Genomic DNA, 17,025 nt, shown 5'->3' with positions numbered 1-17,025 from the left:
TATCATACACAACACATTTTCTTGACCAGAGTATCTGGTGTTCATTTTAATTAATTTAAGCTATTTTTACTGTGGGAGGAAAGCCCCAGAGTGAACTACTTGGCCAAATTGCCTTAAGGCTTTAATGCCCAAAGATCTGCTCCAGTTCTGCAAAAAACCTGGAAAACTATTGCTATGCCAGATGAATTTTCACTGAGAAAATGATACACTGGAAGCAGTTATGTAAATGCTATAAGGGACACACATGAGCAAAACAAACTACTCAAAGGGATCTTCCTTTGTGGTCTACAGTTCCAGTCCAATCACCTTTTCAAGTGAGTACCTTACATATTTATCAGGCAGGAAGAGGGAAAACTGGTGGGGAAGACATGGAGAGGGCAAAACCCTGTCTACAGAGAAGCAAATGTTTAGTCCATAGTCCTTAATTTCAAACTCCACTGAATATGCTGTGACTGCAAACCATGCTTCTCCTGACTATTGGCATCAACTCTTTCCTCTCTACTCAAGCAGATTAGAGGCTGCTTTCTTCACATGCTTTATATGAAAGGAACCACACATTGATAAAATATCACATTTTTCTACATAATTTTGTGGTCATGGCTCCAACCAGAGTCTTACTAAGTTTTGTGGACAAGATAATTAGATGGGACTATTGTGTTAATTAAGCCCAGCTCCATGTACGTGCCATCTCATAGTATTTTTCTGAATTCATCCATTAGAGAATAAAAAAGCAGTGAAACCAGCTGATTTTGGTTTCAGAGTTGCCAGAACAGAGAAGCTACAATAATCTTGTCCTTGAGCTACTCCACCATGGTGCAGATTTTCTGCACCTGAACTATGTCCTGAACTATGAAATCACAAAATTATATACCTTGCCACCCCAAACAAAAAAAGAGGTAACATAACTTCACAATTTTTATCTTAGCATTTCTTGCTTGTGCTGAATTTATCACAGAACTAGAATTCAGTCTCACAATTACACCCCCAAGTTTGCTTCTGAGTCACTTTCCAGAGTGAACAACTCCCACACACCTGTTTGAATGCCTCGGTCCTTTACTGCTCCATGGATGCAATAAAACCAAATCTAAAGCTATACATACCTGACTGTGACCAACTGCACAAAATTACATTCTATGATATTTTCAAGCACATAGCTTTGATATTTGTTTTTTCAGAAGCTACCACTGATATGTTCATAAAGAACAGTAATATAAGTCTGTATATGAGACTGGAAATTCTGCAGAATTACCATGAATGCTGCCCCACAAAAGAAATCTTTGCCTGACATACTGAGAGGCAATAGTACTGGCAATCACAATCTCAATCCAACCTTGTGGAGGAAACCCTGTGTAGCAAAAAAATACCTCTCCCTCAGGACTGAAAAGCAAACATGCACATGTGAAAATTTCATGCAGACACTCACATGGTGACCCACCCACAGAGCCATCCTCCAGCACATGCACACCATTCTCAAGAACACAAAGTGCACCCTCTTGCTGAGGCAGCTGCTCACTCTCATCAGGCTGAGATTAAAGAAACATGAAAAACTGTATGTTTACAGGTCAGGATTTGATCTCAGATGTATTTGGAATTTTTATAGTTCAAATTGTAGGTATATATACTGAGTTCAAACATTTTTACAGTATTATTATTTAATGTGGGGTTTTTAAATAAAAACTCTGGAAGGCCAACACAGTAAGCACATCTGAAATTTAAAGTAAAAATTCTGATTTTAATTTCCTTTATGCAAACACTTCAATATTTGCCAATCTTTTGGGAACAAATTCAGGAAACAAAATTTGATCCTCAGCATTTTTATCCCAAATATGCAGTCATCATCCTCACTACCAGCTATGTCTCACTGTTGCAGAGCTGGCTTTTCACATGGGTGCTGTATTTCACCTAGCAAAAGGTGAATTTTTGCTTATGTGAAACAAAAGAAGGAAGAGATTTTTAGATTTTTAGAGATTTTTAGTAGCACAGCACCTTAGAGTGGTTACTATTTGCTTCTTAGAAGTGGCACAATTAAATCCACAATTAAATGCAGTGTAAAGAGATGCCTGTGTAGGACTACATGAATAAGAGCTAGCATAGAGTATTCCTATTTGTTACTGGAAAGATGTAGCATAATTTTTACTCTCAGGATGTCCCAAGAGTATCCAAAAGGACTGGGCTGACATGTCCCTCCCACAGCCTCAGAACCAAGACTCACTGCTCTGCTGGGCCCTGCACACACCCTGCTCAGACATGGTGAGTGGGGCAGCTGCACAAACCTTCTTCTGGCAGCACAGGAATCTGAGCTGCTCTTTGCTTCAAGCCTTGCAGTACAGCTTACTCAATGCCTCCTTTGCCAAGGAAGTTTTTGGGACTGTGCCCCACAAAGTAGCATCAAGAGGCTGTTGGAGTAACAGCTGCAAAATGGAAGCAGAAGTGAGCAACCTGAGGGAGAGAGGGAGGGAATTTCTTGGGCTAGCTAATTTGACAAACTTGATGCATCAAAAAAATTGTGTTTTTAAAACAACTGCTTACAAATTCTGGCCAGTTTGAAAGTCTAGGGAAAAAAAAAAAAGCCTGGACAGAAAGCTCATCCATTGCACTCAGCAGTACTAAGTGGTCTTTTCTTTCTTTCTCTTTCTCTCTCTTCTTATGTCCTTTAGACAACCACCCTACAGCAACCCTGTTATATGGGCATACTCACTTGTGTGCCCACAACCCACATGTTCTGCAGTGCAAACATCATTATCTGCCTGATAAACATGCTCCATCTGACAGCCCTGCATCAAGGGCAGGTTCAAACAGAAGCCAGTTTCAGCAGAACTCACTAGTGTGCTTATTAGCAGACCACTGCAGCAATACTGGTCTGCTGTGAGAATTGAAAAAATAAGCACTTGTATTTTAAGTAACATAAAACAAGATGAGGTTTTTTTCCACTTTTATCAGTCAGAAAAACACATGAACTATTAAACCTTTGCCATGTTTGCTTTGAAAGGACCCAAGATAGACAAGAAAAGCTACAGGAGGAATTAGAGGCACACTACATTTAGATTTTTAGGTTCTTTCTAACAGTATTGATAATCAGCTTCTAGTCTAAACCAAAGAACTTAAAATGCAGTTTGACTTCAAGGCATTTTTTATGTTGCTAATCAAAACATGATGGCTAATATGCATTCCTTGATTAATATTCTTCTCTATTTAAAACCAAATGTGATTAGCTTAAATGCAAATATTTAAACATCACCATAATTAATATTTTGAAAAGTCTAATTCTTTCTTTGAAAGAGTTTTCTTTATATTTAATTTAAACTCTAATGCGACTAACACTGTATTGTGATATATAAGACATGTACCATGTTTAGTAAAGATTCAATGCTAAAATTATTCAAATTATGTTAGCTAAAGATACAAAGACAAGCATCCATACTGACAAGAAAATTGTCAAGCACTATCATATTTGCAGCAATTAGAGTTTTTACTGAAGTTCAGTCACAACTAGAGTTTTACCAAATACATGAGCTAGACTTTGGAGTTTTGAAAGCCAAACATCTTGAGAGAAATTACAACTCCCTCCCCTCCATCCTGTCCCCTCTTCTCCCTTCTATTTGCTTTAGAAAGGCACAGTTTGGGTAAAGAGGAAGAATAGCTGCTGTTTTCTAGATTCCCTCTTGAACATGAGTAGAAAATGTAATTTTAATACCCATCATTGTCTGAAGCATTGGGCTCCTACATTAAATGGTTCCACCTTTTAGCAGAGCTCACCTTGCCTCCCCTGCACACATTATAAGTCACTTTAACTTTTCAGCCTAATGTAATTTTGTTTAAAGAATGGTGAAAACACTGACAACTCTGCTTCCCTTGGGTTGTGGATACCACAGATTGAAAAAAACCACTAAATAATACAGTTTTGTTTTGGCAGAAGAGGGGGAGGAATTCAAAATTAATTCTCCTTTACAAATAGTCTTCCTTTCTTCAAGTACTCAAATCCTTGAAGAACACATCTCTAGCAGGAATTTAAATGAGTTTGAGACTGTTTGGCTGAGGCACCATCCCTGTCCTGCAGCACCTCCCTCTTCCATCCTCAACACAGGAGATGGGGATTTCTCACAGGGAACAGCCCCTGGCCCACACCAACTTCTTAACCATAAGGAAGCTTCTTAATGCCCAGGAATTAATCATTTGTAAGTGCTAATTGTCATGAGGTAAAGGCAATCCAGAGCTGCTCTGACAATCTCACAGCAGAGGCTCCCACATTGCCTGGGAACATTCCTTGGTATAAATGCAGAAGTAAACAAGAAGATATTGACTCAGCAGGTAACAAAATGTTGACAGGCTTTGGAGAAACTCTATAGGAAAGAACTGCTATGGAAGTTTGAAAAGCCATATGTTCTCATGTACAGGATGTTCAAGTGTTTGTGCCAAAGGAGTTCAGTCTCTCAGCCCAGCCCTATTCTAAATGAAGACAATCTTTAGGAAAAAATCTGGCTGTCAATCAGCTGTTAAGAGGCATGTAGGCAGATTATATTTCTAAACCAAATCTATATTTATTGATCACCTGGGAAGTAAAGTAGAAATCCTGAATTAGAACACCAGGTCTGGAGTGGTTTTGTCTGTCACAGATTTGTGAGTTTTTAATAAATCCACAAAGTACCCATCAGTCCCTGGCAAAATCCACGTTATGCACTATTTCCTATGAATGCTTTTTCCTCACTTTTTCTTTTTGCGTTCTGCTGTTTCTTTAAGGAGAGACTCTCTCTTACCTCTTTTCATCCTGGATTTAGGGTTTCTCTTTTAAAAATCATTGCTGATCAGATGCTTCCATTGTCGCATAAAGGCACCTTTTCAGGTGTATTACCCTCTATTGTATCTGATCATTTGTGGAACATTGTGAGGTTCAGGCTCCTACACCATCAGGCCAAGATTAAATATTTAACTTTCTTTCACCTAGAAAGAGTATTGTGAAGAAACTGATGCACAGTGAACATTACAAATCATTCTCATGTTTTTTCCCCCCTTCTTAACAAGTTCCTTCCTCTCCTTGACCATTACCATCTCTTCATTGCAATGGACACTTCATTTATCTTCAATTGTGACTATTTCTTACCTTCTCCCATTTTACTCACTGACAGTTCCTCCTGATAAATCTCTACTTAACTTCCCAGGATGGAGGTTACACAGCATCAGTCCCAAACACTAACTGAGAATGTCAGAAAAGTGAAAACTTGACTTAAGTGTAGGTATTTATCCAAAGGCTTATCCTGCTCATTTATTTGGACAGGACTCAATCCAGGAGAAATGGCTGGAGAGGGAAAGTTGATAGGACTCCAGACAAAAAAAAAAAAGGGAGATTTAATAACAATGAAGAACATAATGCTTAAAAAATCAGGAAGATTTGGACACAAGACTAGCAAGGATGCAGCTTATTTGGGAATACTGCTTCACCTCTACTCATATAGATAAGCCATAGTTAATGTCTACTTAATTCATTCCTGGAGATACAGGATATGATTGGTGTTTGAATCTGTTTTAGCTCAGCAAATCTACATATTTCCTAAAGTATTGCAACAATAGAGTGAATAGTGAAAACATGTTCTCCAAATCTAGGGGAACATGTTCATCATTGTCTCTGGCCAACAGCCTGTGACATGGGGCTTCTTGCGTGGAGGAAACATCAAGAATTTATTGAAACATCAAGATTTTATTGAACCAGCAACTAGGACTTTTTCACAATTCCCTCAAACTGTTTTCCTGTTTGTGGGCAGATAATTACTATCACAGTGATCCAGAAAGTCTGGGATTAATTGGTGATGAGACCAATGAAATGATGATTCCTGAGTACAGGAAGACCCTCTCAAGATTATGGCATCCATAACAGCTTCAAAGGGAATCACAGAGGTAACCCAAAGTTACTGCAATACTCATGAAGTATTTCAGGCCTTTCAAATGCATTATTTAGATTATCCTTAAGAAACTCACTAAGCAGGACATATGTGTGTGTGTGTGTGTGTGTGTGTCTGTGCTCACAGGTGCAAACACAAACTGAGAGGACAGAGGCTGCAGCAGAGAAAGCTCAAAGACCAGGCCAGCTTTTAGCTTTAAGTATCTTATCTATTACTTGGAGCATTTGTAAGACAGGAAGTAATCTCAAAGCAGGCAGATAAAATACAAGTTGTTTTCTGACTTTTTAAATGGCTAACAAAACTATGACCATTTTATTTTCACTATTATAAGCTGTTAAAATCACCTAGGTTAGGGGTTTAAATGACCTAGAGCCACCCACAACTAGCCTTAGGAACATATGATGAACATCTTTTTCAGGCTTAGAAATGTTCCCACATATTAAGATGTCAGAGATCATAGTTATTAAAGCACTGGATGCTTTCCATAAAATTCAAGACCCTTGGCCACTGTAGTAGAGACTCATACCAAGTTTCTCGGACACATTTTGCCTAGTAAACTGTGATTAGCTCTCTGCAACACAAGACTGTGCTCTATGAAAGCACAATGTGAAAATTAGTTATTGAAGTCTGTATGCAAACAAGAAATGCAATGAAATTCTGTTTCGACTCTCAATAGTCTTCCCAAATCCACAGGCATTTAATGTGCTCAGCATTTTTAAAACTATAATAATCATTTATCACTGATACTTTCTGTTCAAATGTTTTTGTTTTATGCTCAAGTTTATAGAATTAAAGCCTTGCCTGAGTGAATGTTGCCATCCTCACCAATGCTCTCTGCCCTTCTCAGTTTACCACAATTACTGTTAGCAGCTATCAGTTTTAAAACTTACTGTAACATGCAAAGCACAGGAGTTACTTAACTCCATATCACATATGTTTAAATACAGTAATTTCACAAATCTTCAAGAAGAATGGAATTGGTTCAGATTTGACGAGACATTTCAGGATACTTCACTATTTTGGTAGGAAAAGGAAAGATTAAGTCATCTCCAAAGAATCACAGAATATTCTGAGTTGGAAGGAACACACAAGGATCATTGAGTCCAACTGTTAAATGTATTCTTAAAGCTTCAACTTTCATTTTTGCTCCTAAGAAGTCAGTCAGGAAAGCTAGAGTGTAAGAGCAATTTCAGACCATCAGGGAGGGGAGCATGGGTGGTTGAGCACCTGCAGAAGATGATGCAGCAGCCTTAACATAGCCAGAAAGCTTTTGTGCACAGAACAGCATGAAGGAAAGCACATTTTTAAGAAGGGACAGAGAACCTGTGTCCTTGACCAAACATCTCCAACAACGCTAAAGGCCTGAGCAAATTGTATTCCAGCCTGGCTCATAGGTCAGAGCATTTTTTGCAGAGCACCTTCGGGGCTGGTACCTCAGAATGATCCCAGAGGGATGTGTTTTGCTGCTCTAACAATTCCACATTTATCAGCTTAAAATTCAATTACTCAATTTTGGGGTATGCAGGCCAGTTTTGGCTGTCAGTTAGATGATGCTTTCTATTGCTGTAATTTCTAAAAACAGCAAATAAGGAACCATAAGGCAAACAAAAAATCCTTTTACGAAGGTCATCAAGGATGGAGAGTGCACAACACCTTATGTGTACAGAACAGGGATTTTAGTTTTTGAGTGCTCCCAGACCTCCACACTGTAAGGGAATTAAGGAGCTCAGTGCTTTATATTAACAGGACCTAAAAAGATTAAATTATTGCCAGCAAGAATAGTAATTACTCTGACTTACAAAACTAAATACTTCACAGATGTGGAAAGGATCTCAGAAAACAAAGGCCACACCATGCAGAAATGGTGAAAATACTGAGTGACCATTTTCTGTCTTGGAGGCACCTTTCCTCCTGTCCCCACTCTGCATTTGTATTTCAGCATTCATAGCTGAAAAAATCCATAGTCTGGGGTGGAGAAAATAAGAGCAATTCTAACACAATGTCTGTATAAAAATTAGATTTAATGATGTGCCTACAGTGGATTTATTTCCTGATGTTCTTCTGTGGTAATAAACCCACATCCCTTGACACACTTGAAGCCAAACCAAATAATGAAACCAGGACATTTCTTGGCTGCCATCTACTGTTCAAAACTTTCCTGTACCTCACAGAAAAAGAAAAAAAAAAACCAACAGTCACTGACACCTTCAGGCTTTTCCCTTCTCTTTACTATTCTTGCTAAAACAATGGTTTTGGGCTGTTTTTACAGACCACTACATTTCTGTAAGGATGCTGTATTTGCTTACCTTTCAATCAGTATCAAGAATGAGAAACACAAAACCTTGTAAACTTAATGACAGAGTTTAAGGGAAGAACACTGTAGTATTTTTAGTATTTCAGTGAACGACTGTTAAAGAAGTTTCTACTAATTCACTAGAGAGCACAAGAGTGTGATTTCACTATACAGCAGTAAGTCAGCAGTAGGACAGAGACTAAAAAGCAATGTGCAAGAAAGCTGTCTGCATTCCTATTTTTCAAGGCTTTGTGTCTCTATCAGGGTAAACCCGACAATAATTTTTTTTTTCTCTCTCTCTTATTTTGGGAGCTATCTAGATCTCTTTGTCCTTTACAACTCCCCTGCCTCATCTCCTGCCTACTCATTCCCCTGCTTTGCCATGTTTAACAAACCATATTTCTAAGATCCTCACTCAGAAGTTCACAGGATGATATATATATATTACATACTACATACATAATATATATATATTACATACATAAACATGCATACATAGCATAGCATAATGAAGCTGAGCACATCCTCCTGGTCTCTAGGAGAAAAACTGCTCCCTCTCACAAAAAGGTATCAGATGGTGAAACAGTTTTTCAAGGATAGTTATAGAGTATGACAACTGCAAATACAACACACATTAAAAGATTGAAATTAGTACCTTTCTTTGCAGAAAGATACTAATAGATGATCTAGTAATAACTTCAGCTTTCTCAATTTCTTTTCTTTACTCTTTAGTTTCCTTTAGTATTTGACAAAGTTTGGTGTGCTCTGCTGGAAAAGTAATCCTTATAGAGAATCAGCATACTAGCAGTCTGAAAGGTACAATTCTCAGTGGCTGAGTAATGCAAGAAGGTCAGGGCTTATGCTGTAACAAACAGAAGAAAACAAAACAGAAAGGGAAGAAATTAAATGAAAGAAAACCTCCCACCCTGAGCACAATAAAAAGTAAGCAGCTGGAAGAAGTGCATCATGGTTCACACACTGCACACCAGGTCATTTTGATCTCTTGTGGCCAGGGATGTAATTATCTCTATTGTGTACTTCCAGAGAGGGAATTTGGAGGAACTTGGTGCTTCAACCTACCCGGTTTGAAATGGGGTAAAGAGTGGACTCCAGGCCACGTATCTTCATTTGGTGTTCCAAGTACCTGTACAAAAAAAAAAAAAAAAAAAAAAAAAAAAAAATTAAGAACCACATTGCTTTAATGGAAAAGACTTAACAAGTCATAGCACTGTAGAAAGCACAACCTAAACTTCAAATAGGCTTCTTCAGTGGGGGATGAAGAGGAAGAAAGTACAAAAGGTTAAATGATTACAACATTTCCAAGGTACCAGAGGAGGCTATAAAGCAGAATGGGAGTGCTGTGCTCCTGTCACACTGCCTGTTTAACCAAGGAATGTTAAAGCTACTTTTCATTGACAGGATGAAGCTATCTGAGAGCACTGATGTTACAGAGGCTAGAAAATTTAGCTCAAAAATAACTTCAATCCTTAGAAATTTAAATAAGATAAACAGATATAAATAGATGCTAGGATAGAAGATTTACACCAATGGTAAAGAGGATTATCAAGAGTGTGGCATGAACAAGAATGCACAGCAAAGTGTTATTTAACATCACTGCAGTACACATAAAAATAGCAAAATCTTAGGAAATAGGTTTTATTGACTCATGCATTATCCTTTGTCTCTATTCACTTCAACTCTCCTCCTTCTTGTAATGTAAATCAGACAAACTTACAGCATCAAAGTATTTACACTTTTCACATGCATCTTATATTCTCTGTTCACGTGAGAAGTTCACTCTCCATGCCCTTGACACAAGCAGTAACCAAAGGGAGAGAATTGCTCTAAGTAGTTCTCCCAAACTTGGTTTTCTTCATACCACAAAACTGTCAAGACTTGCTTTAAGTAAAGTCAGGAGGAACACTTAAATTACCAGCTCTAGAAACACATTTCTGAACAAACTGTGGAATTTAATATTTCACTAGTAGGATCTTTCTTTTCAAAAATTTGCACTCAATTTCTAACATGAATGAAAATGTTAGTTTCTTTTGAATATCTGTCATAAGCTCAGGCCCTGGAATAAAAGCTTGATATTCTGAGTGAAAGTAATTCACATTAGTCTGGTGCTTGTTTTGCATTATCCATGTACAAAGGCCCCTCCCAGCTCTGCAGGTCATCTGAATAAATCTTTTGGACATGCATATCTTGAGTCCTTGTGACATTCTGTGGTCACTTACATCAGCATAAAGCAAGCCCAAAGTTAGAGTGAAAATATTTGATGTAAAAAATGTGAAAAAACAACATCTACTCCGAATCATTTGGAACTGAAGAGATTTATTTTAATTTTGTTTGCTGTAATATACACATGAATTAGGAGCATTAAAGGAAGGACACACTCTAGAATACTTGTTTCATTTCTTAAGCTATGTAAACATTTCTCCACATGGATAAATTCAAGCTGAAAAAATTCTTAGATGCAGGATTGTCAAGGTAAAACAGAAAAAAATTTCTTCAACTCTGCCAGAAATTTATGAAATTAAATTTAGAAATGAGCTTAAAAACTTGAGACAAAAGTAAGTGAACCCTAAAATAGATATAATTTTTACTTATGAGGTTTGCTTTATGAGTCTAAGGCCTCAAAATTATTGAACAGTTTACAATAGTCATGTTTCTAATCTAAGAATATTAATCTAAAGATATTTTTTCTCCACAATCATATACAATAGGCAAACAGTCCAACTTGCATGTAGTATGGTCAGCAGAAGGTGAAAGCAGAGCACTAAGGTGACAAAGGTGACAGTATCAGTGCAACTATAGAGTATACATTCACACAGCTATTTAGCCAAGCAAATTCACTGATTTTATTTGTAAATATTGTTTGTAGCACATTTCTTTCAGTCTTGTGATACGTCTTAATTACCTCTTGAATAAGATAAACCTGGCCCTGCAACCCTGATTCATCACAACACCCGTGTTCATCTCATTATTGCTATTAGAGAGAGCACAATGCTCTCATTAAACATTCAGGAAGTTTGGAGACACCCTCGACACTGTGTCACAAAATCAATTTGCAAATAACTTCCACTTACCTTCTGTATTAATCAAGCTCCTGGTGCCAAGCACCTCCCAGACCAGGAGAGGGAGCCCGTGGATCAAAAACAGAGATTCTTGCATCAATTTAAATTAAGAAATAAAGTTCCCAACTTTGCAACCCCTCTTAGTGAATCAAAGGAATACTCTCTTATTAAATAAAATGTATTTGTTATAAATATATTTGTTCTGGATATTAAAAACATTAGCCACATTCCTCTAAAAGTGTGTTCTTATTTGCCTCTTATTTTAGATGAGACAGAGGCAGCTATGGGACTGCACAGATAAAAATTAAAACCAGCTAACAAAATCTGTAATTTTCACTTTTTAAAGGAAATCATACTTGATTCAGTGTTTCTTGTTTCACTAGTTTTCCAATCCATTTCTTTTATAATATTTTAGCACATCTGCCACCACAGTACCTAGGAGCCAGCTGCAAGCAAGTTCTGTGCATTGGAATACTCAAAGCACCTACAATATTTATATCTTCTCTCAAGGGCAGCAGTCAGGCTAAAAACAACTGAGGGTTTTCTAGCATCTAAATGCCAACCATTTTTAAGGTAGAGACACTTGGTAGTTCAGGAAAGGATCCAAACACCTTATTTTAATGCATGATACAAACACTATAAAGATCACCCTTCTCCCATACAATTTTTTAACACACATAATACAGAAATTCACAATATGTGACAACCAACAAACAAGGAGGAGAGGGCAGCAGTGAAAGAAAGAACTGTGGTTTTGGACAAGATGAAACAGTCACTGCCCACAGGTAAATCAACATAAAGGGATTTGTAAGCATCCCCTTGTAAGTGATTCTCCTAAGCAGCAATCAATCCCATTTTGATGAGTGGGATTAAGCAATCCAAAGCAACGAGTTTTGACACCTGCTATAAACAAAGCAAAGTGGGGTTCACCCTTAACACCACAGTGGAGAAGAATCTGCCTTGTTTTGCAGCTTACAAGAGAGAATTAAGGCACCAACATGGAAAAGGGAAGGGAGAACCCAACAGCCTTCTGGTTTTACTGGAATACTCTGTCACTTAGCAGTGAAGACTGATTACCCAGACCCAGACAACAGCTGAACACCAGGAGCTGTTCTTTTACAGGTGACCTCCTAGCCCCAGCTTTCATGGTCCACCAATTCTCATCCTAAGCATGACACCAGGAGTCTTGCCTCCTCTATATTTTAACACTTTTTCTTTCCATTTCATCTTCCAAAACCATAAAAATCACTGCTGCTGTCACAGCAATCAAGCTCCAACTTAATACTGGAAATAAACTTTTATTAGCATTGAGAACTACTTGAAAAATAAGACTAACTTGTTTGCTTTCTCTACTGATAATTTGCTTCTCAGTAAAGTAAGCATTCAGCTTGCATGGTTCAATAGCCTATTTTCTTTAAATTGAATTACTAACACAAGATTAATCCAAATTCTCATATTTGGAATGGATTTAATGTTTTCCAGGGACCACGGTGATTATGGTTTCTGCAAAGAAGACTCCAAAATCTACTGGGGTTCTGCTGTTCCACACCACAGACAACACTCTGGGATTTTTTTGTTCTCTGACAAGGCATATAAAATGTTCTCGTTTGAAACTTGCTATTAAAAATCAGGACCAGATTCTAATTCCATTTGTAGGATGAGAAGCCTATTTATATAAAAATAACAGATTTACAATACATCAGGGTACTGAGTGTAAAATACCTGTACTTCCAGTTGATACCATTGGGGTTTAGCAGAAAGTCATAAAAACAGAACCTGGTGTTCAAGTCTCCAAACACAAGCATGATATACAAAGATTTCCTAGGAAATGCAACAAGATTGCATCAAGAGCTACTGAATTACCTTATTTTTTTAATATAAGAAAAATTTGGGGGTTAGCATCTGGTATTGCAAGGACTCACCATTCCCTGGTGTACAAGGGAATAATTAATTTACAGTGAGCTTTACACCATGCTACCAACACAATTAGTCATGTTGTCCTGTGTTCTGCTTCAAATGCAAAACCATCCCACATTACTGCCATCTATTAGATGAGCAGCAGTGCAAATCTTTCCTACCAGCTTTTTCCCAGTTGCTGGCATAATTAATAAAGAAAAGCATTTCCTTTTACACTACAAGTTTTGAATAGACAAAGATGCACATTACTGACACGACACTTTAACCCTTGTTAGAGCTGATGAGCCTCAAGAAGGGTTATGGTTTGGACTTCAACAAGACAAAGAACCTGCAGCCTGTGGTATTATCCAGAGCAGAATGGAAGACAAGACCAGAATGTCAATGAGCTGCCTTTCCTTAGACAAGAGTTATGGAAATCAGGCTAAATAATATGCAGAATTTTAATTTTTTTTAAGGTTAGGTCAACTTGATGAACAACCAAAGTTTAGTGTAAAAAAAAAAAGTGTCAGGGGAATGCAATTTTTTCTGAGGGGATTGTTTAAAAATGTCCTGAAATTTTAACTGGGAAAAGTTACAAGCTGGATGTAAAAACGTTTTTTATTTTATTGTACCTTCTAAGGATGTTCAAGATTTCTTTTCCAGTCTTCTTGTTTGCTGGGTAAAACGCACTGGCATTTAGTGAATCCTTGGCTGTGATGTACCTTGGGATGCTGCAGCTCTTTGAGGAACTGAACTCAGTCAAAAGAGGAAGAGAATAAGCATTGCAGACCATTTCTAAATCAGCAATCCCTTTCTGTTGAGTGAGATTTGGAGGTTTCAGATGTTTGCTTTTTCAACAAAAATCTGTTCTATTCTTTGGAAACATATAACTAGTGAAGTTTTCAGCTTAGTCAAACTTAGGTGTTTTCCATTTCATTGGGAAACTCCATTACTGCTTTAAATTTGCCTCTTGAGGAGCAGTGTGAGCTCCAGGGTTTTTCTACAGCAGCTCCATCATTCTCAGAGCCATCTCTGGGCACAGAATTTCTGCTCTGGAAGAGCAATGGTGCTAAGCCATTTGTCCAGATGATCCACCTACAGCCACATTCCCTTCCTGAGGAGCAGACTCAGGTAGATCTGAACCACATCTTTCACAATCTGGAAAAGTTCTGTGTTACAGCCCAATAATGTCAGTGAACACAAAGTACATGTAACAGTGAAAACCAAAGAATGAACTTCATCCTTCAGCTTAGCATTTGGTTTTAGTATAACCAATATAGGTTAGAAAAAATATTCAGTAACTATTTGTGTATTATGCATGCTGACTCAGAGTCTGCTGACTGGCAACTGCAGGGAGGCTTCCTTTGGCTCCCTGCTGGGCACAACGGTGACAGCTGAGTGTCAAGTTTAATATCCAAAAGATAGAGTCAGAAATGGAATTGCCTCAACACCAATCATTTCTTTCATTTCTTCACATCAGGACTTTAGAGGTTTGTTTTTGCAGTTCAGTTTCCATAAGGGCCCGTAAATCTATGAATTTGTGTAATGCACTTGCAGGTTTGTTAGGAGCCAAACACATGTTACCCTTGGGAATGTTGTGGAGGTTCCAGGGTTCACAGCTGCAGTGAAAAAGTCACTTCATTTTTGCTAAGATGGCAGGAATATATTTATTTGGATTTGTGAAAAGTAGAGACCACATGCCTATTCATTGTCCTTGAGATTTAGAATATTGAAGTCTTACTTCATTAAATGAATAGCAAAAATTGCACATAGTTCCTAGACCAGGAATCCATGCCAATTCAAAGTTAAAACAACTGAAGTAAGATTGTGTAATCTAGGCAGTCCCTTCCCATGTGGAAAGTAATAAAGGCCTTGTTCAGAACCTGAAAACCATATTTTACTTAAATTATTTTTCTTACATAGCAAACTTTCTGTGGTTTTTCAGTCAACTGTCAACAAAACATCACTTCATTATTCCCACACGGGTAAGAAATTAAATACCAGTGAAATAGATTAAAAATATAGAAAATGTAATGCAACAGATTAAGCATACAGAAAACATAACTTATATGATTACTCTTCAGAGCAAAAACATTAAACACTTTGCAGACAAATACAGAATTTCAAATTCTTATTCTTAGTTTTATGTGTAAAACAGGTGGTAATTTGTTTTGCTTCCTTATATGCATATACTACCAGAATCATGAAAAAATCCTTACAATCACAATACATGGCAAAAGGAAAAATAAATTCAACAGCCACCATTTTATATGCACAATGGTAATGTGCAAAAGAATATTTTTAATGTGATCTGCATTCATTCAGGAAATTAAATCAGAGTTAAGGATTTCAGAGAAAACAAGGCTGGTTAGAAAACAAACTGAGTGAAGTGTTTATTTTACAAGTTATTTTGTAAATGATCTGAGCATGGTCTTAACAAAAAAAAAAAAAAAGAAAGTATTAAATTCTTTCACTAGCCTTATGAAGTACCTGCTACACAGATGATGAGGTTGGGACATGAGCAACAGAAAAGAGAGAAGGCACCTCCTCACCAACCCCATTAACCTGTTCTTGCTGTAAGGAAAGTGATGCTGTTTTGTGAAAAAATTGAAGTTATTGAAGTTATTGAAGCTTATTCTTTAAGGTGAAAAAAGAAGCAGTAAGAACAGAATGAGGCTCAACAAAAGCCTGACTCAGGCATCAAGTGGAATATCATCATTCCATTATATGTGGGTAATTGAACCACTTCCTTTAAGCATAAGAAGTGATTCAATACATGAAGCTGTATTCTAAAACCTTAGGGTAATGTGCCAGTATGCATGAAGGAAGCAAAATATTCCCACAAAATTCTAATAACACACATTCTTTTAAAAAAAAACAAAACATCAAGCTCAACTAATATTTTTGCTTTGGCTCTGTCAAGGATGAAAAATGAGGTACTTGAAACAGTAGAGGGCCCAACTGTTCTTAACTTCCTTTCCCCATGAGGCAAAACACAGTGAAGTCTTGCCAGGAAACCTTTTTAATATGTGATTTTTTTCCATCCTTACTTATGTACATAAACAATATTTTAGTAGCTGTCTGCGTTGCAAAGTTAAATTTATTCCAACACTGTTTCCATACCATTTGCAGCACAAGTAAATTCATCATTCTCCTCATAGCCAGAGTGACCACAGGCACCTTTTTGAGGGACCCTGGCAGGGGCAGCAGCGCAGCTGTGCCAAGGTGAGGAGGGCAGCGGGGACTGGAGAGTGCCCAAAGCCACCCCAGCCCTGCAGAGCCAGGCTCTGCCCACTCACCCTGCACCAGCTGGGACAGACAGCTGGGAGGAGGAGGAGGAGGACAAGGAGGAGCTGAGCAGCCCTCGCTGCACACACAGCTCTGCAGAGCATCAGCACAAGATGAAATGAAACCCCCAGCCCCACAACAGAGCACCACGGGAGTTTGACATGCCAGAGTCCTTAAATGTTCACTCAGGGAAGGGTTTTGGTTATTCCAAAATAATACCTACTAAATGCTTACCACACTTTGACAGGGCTGGTTTTGTGATTTGATGAGATGACTTTTAGAAACAAATTCTGTCCATAATCCAAACTGAACTGGAATCAGCACAAAACTGGAGTATTTAATCTAAATTTCACAATGAGAAAAAGCAAGGGTGAAACAACTCGTACAGGACTGTGACATCCTCTTCCTACAGGGAGTCAGCACATTTCATCATAAGGCCTTATTTTAGTAACTCAGAACATTCATAAAACTGGTTTTTAAATTTAGTGATCCTTACTAAAATGTTTATGTGAATGAGATGAATGCTAAAAAAGAACTAGAAAAAAGGATTTGGCAAGCTTATTTTGAAAGTAAGAGG

At 37.7% G+C, this 17,025-nt stretch overlaps 1 protein-coding gene across 7 annotated transcripts in view; it reads right to left on the bottom strand.

Annotated features, from left to right (window-relative positions):
* CDK14 (cyclin dependent kinase 14) overlaps window positions 1-17,025 on the bottom strand; it is a 346,858-nt gene that overhangs the window by 124,053 nt on the left and 205,780 nt on the right. For all 7 annotated transcript variants that reach the window (XM_071428970.1, XM_071428969.1, XM_071428973.1 and 4 more), the window contains one exon: window positions 9,268-9,331. In XM_071428970.1, the coding sequence (XP_071285071.1) occupies window positions 9,268-9,331 (64 nt within the window). The remainder of the gene's footprint in view (window positions 1-9,267; window positions 9,332-17,025) is intronic.

This window comes from Agelaius tricolor, unplaced genomic scaffold (assembly GCF_023055355.1).
Source record: "Agelaius tricolor isolate 1412-34295 unplaced genomic scaffold, bAgeTri1.0.p SCAF_6, whole genome shotgun sequence".
Lineage (NCBI taxonomy): Eukaryota > Metazoa > Chordata > Aves > Passeriformes > Icteridae > Agelaius > Agelaius tricolor.
The sequence above is the reverse complement of the archived record's forward strand: the minus strand, read 5'-3'. Positions and strand labels throughout refer to the sequence as shown.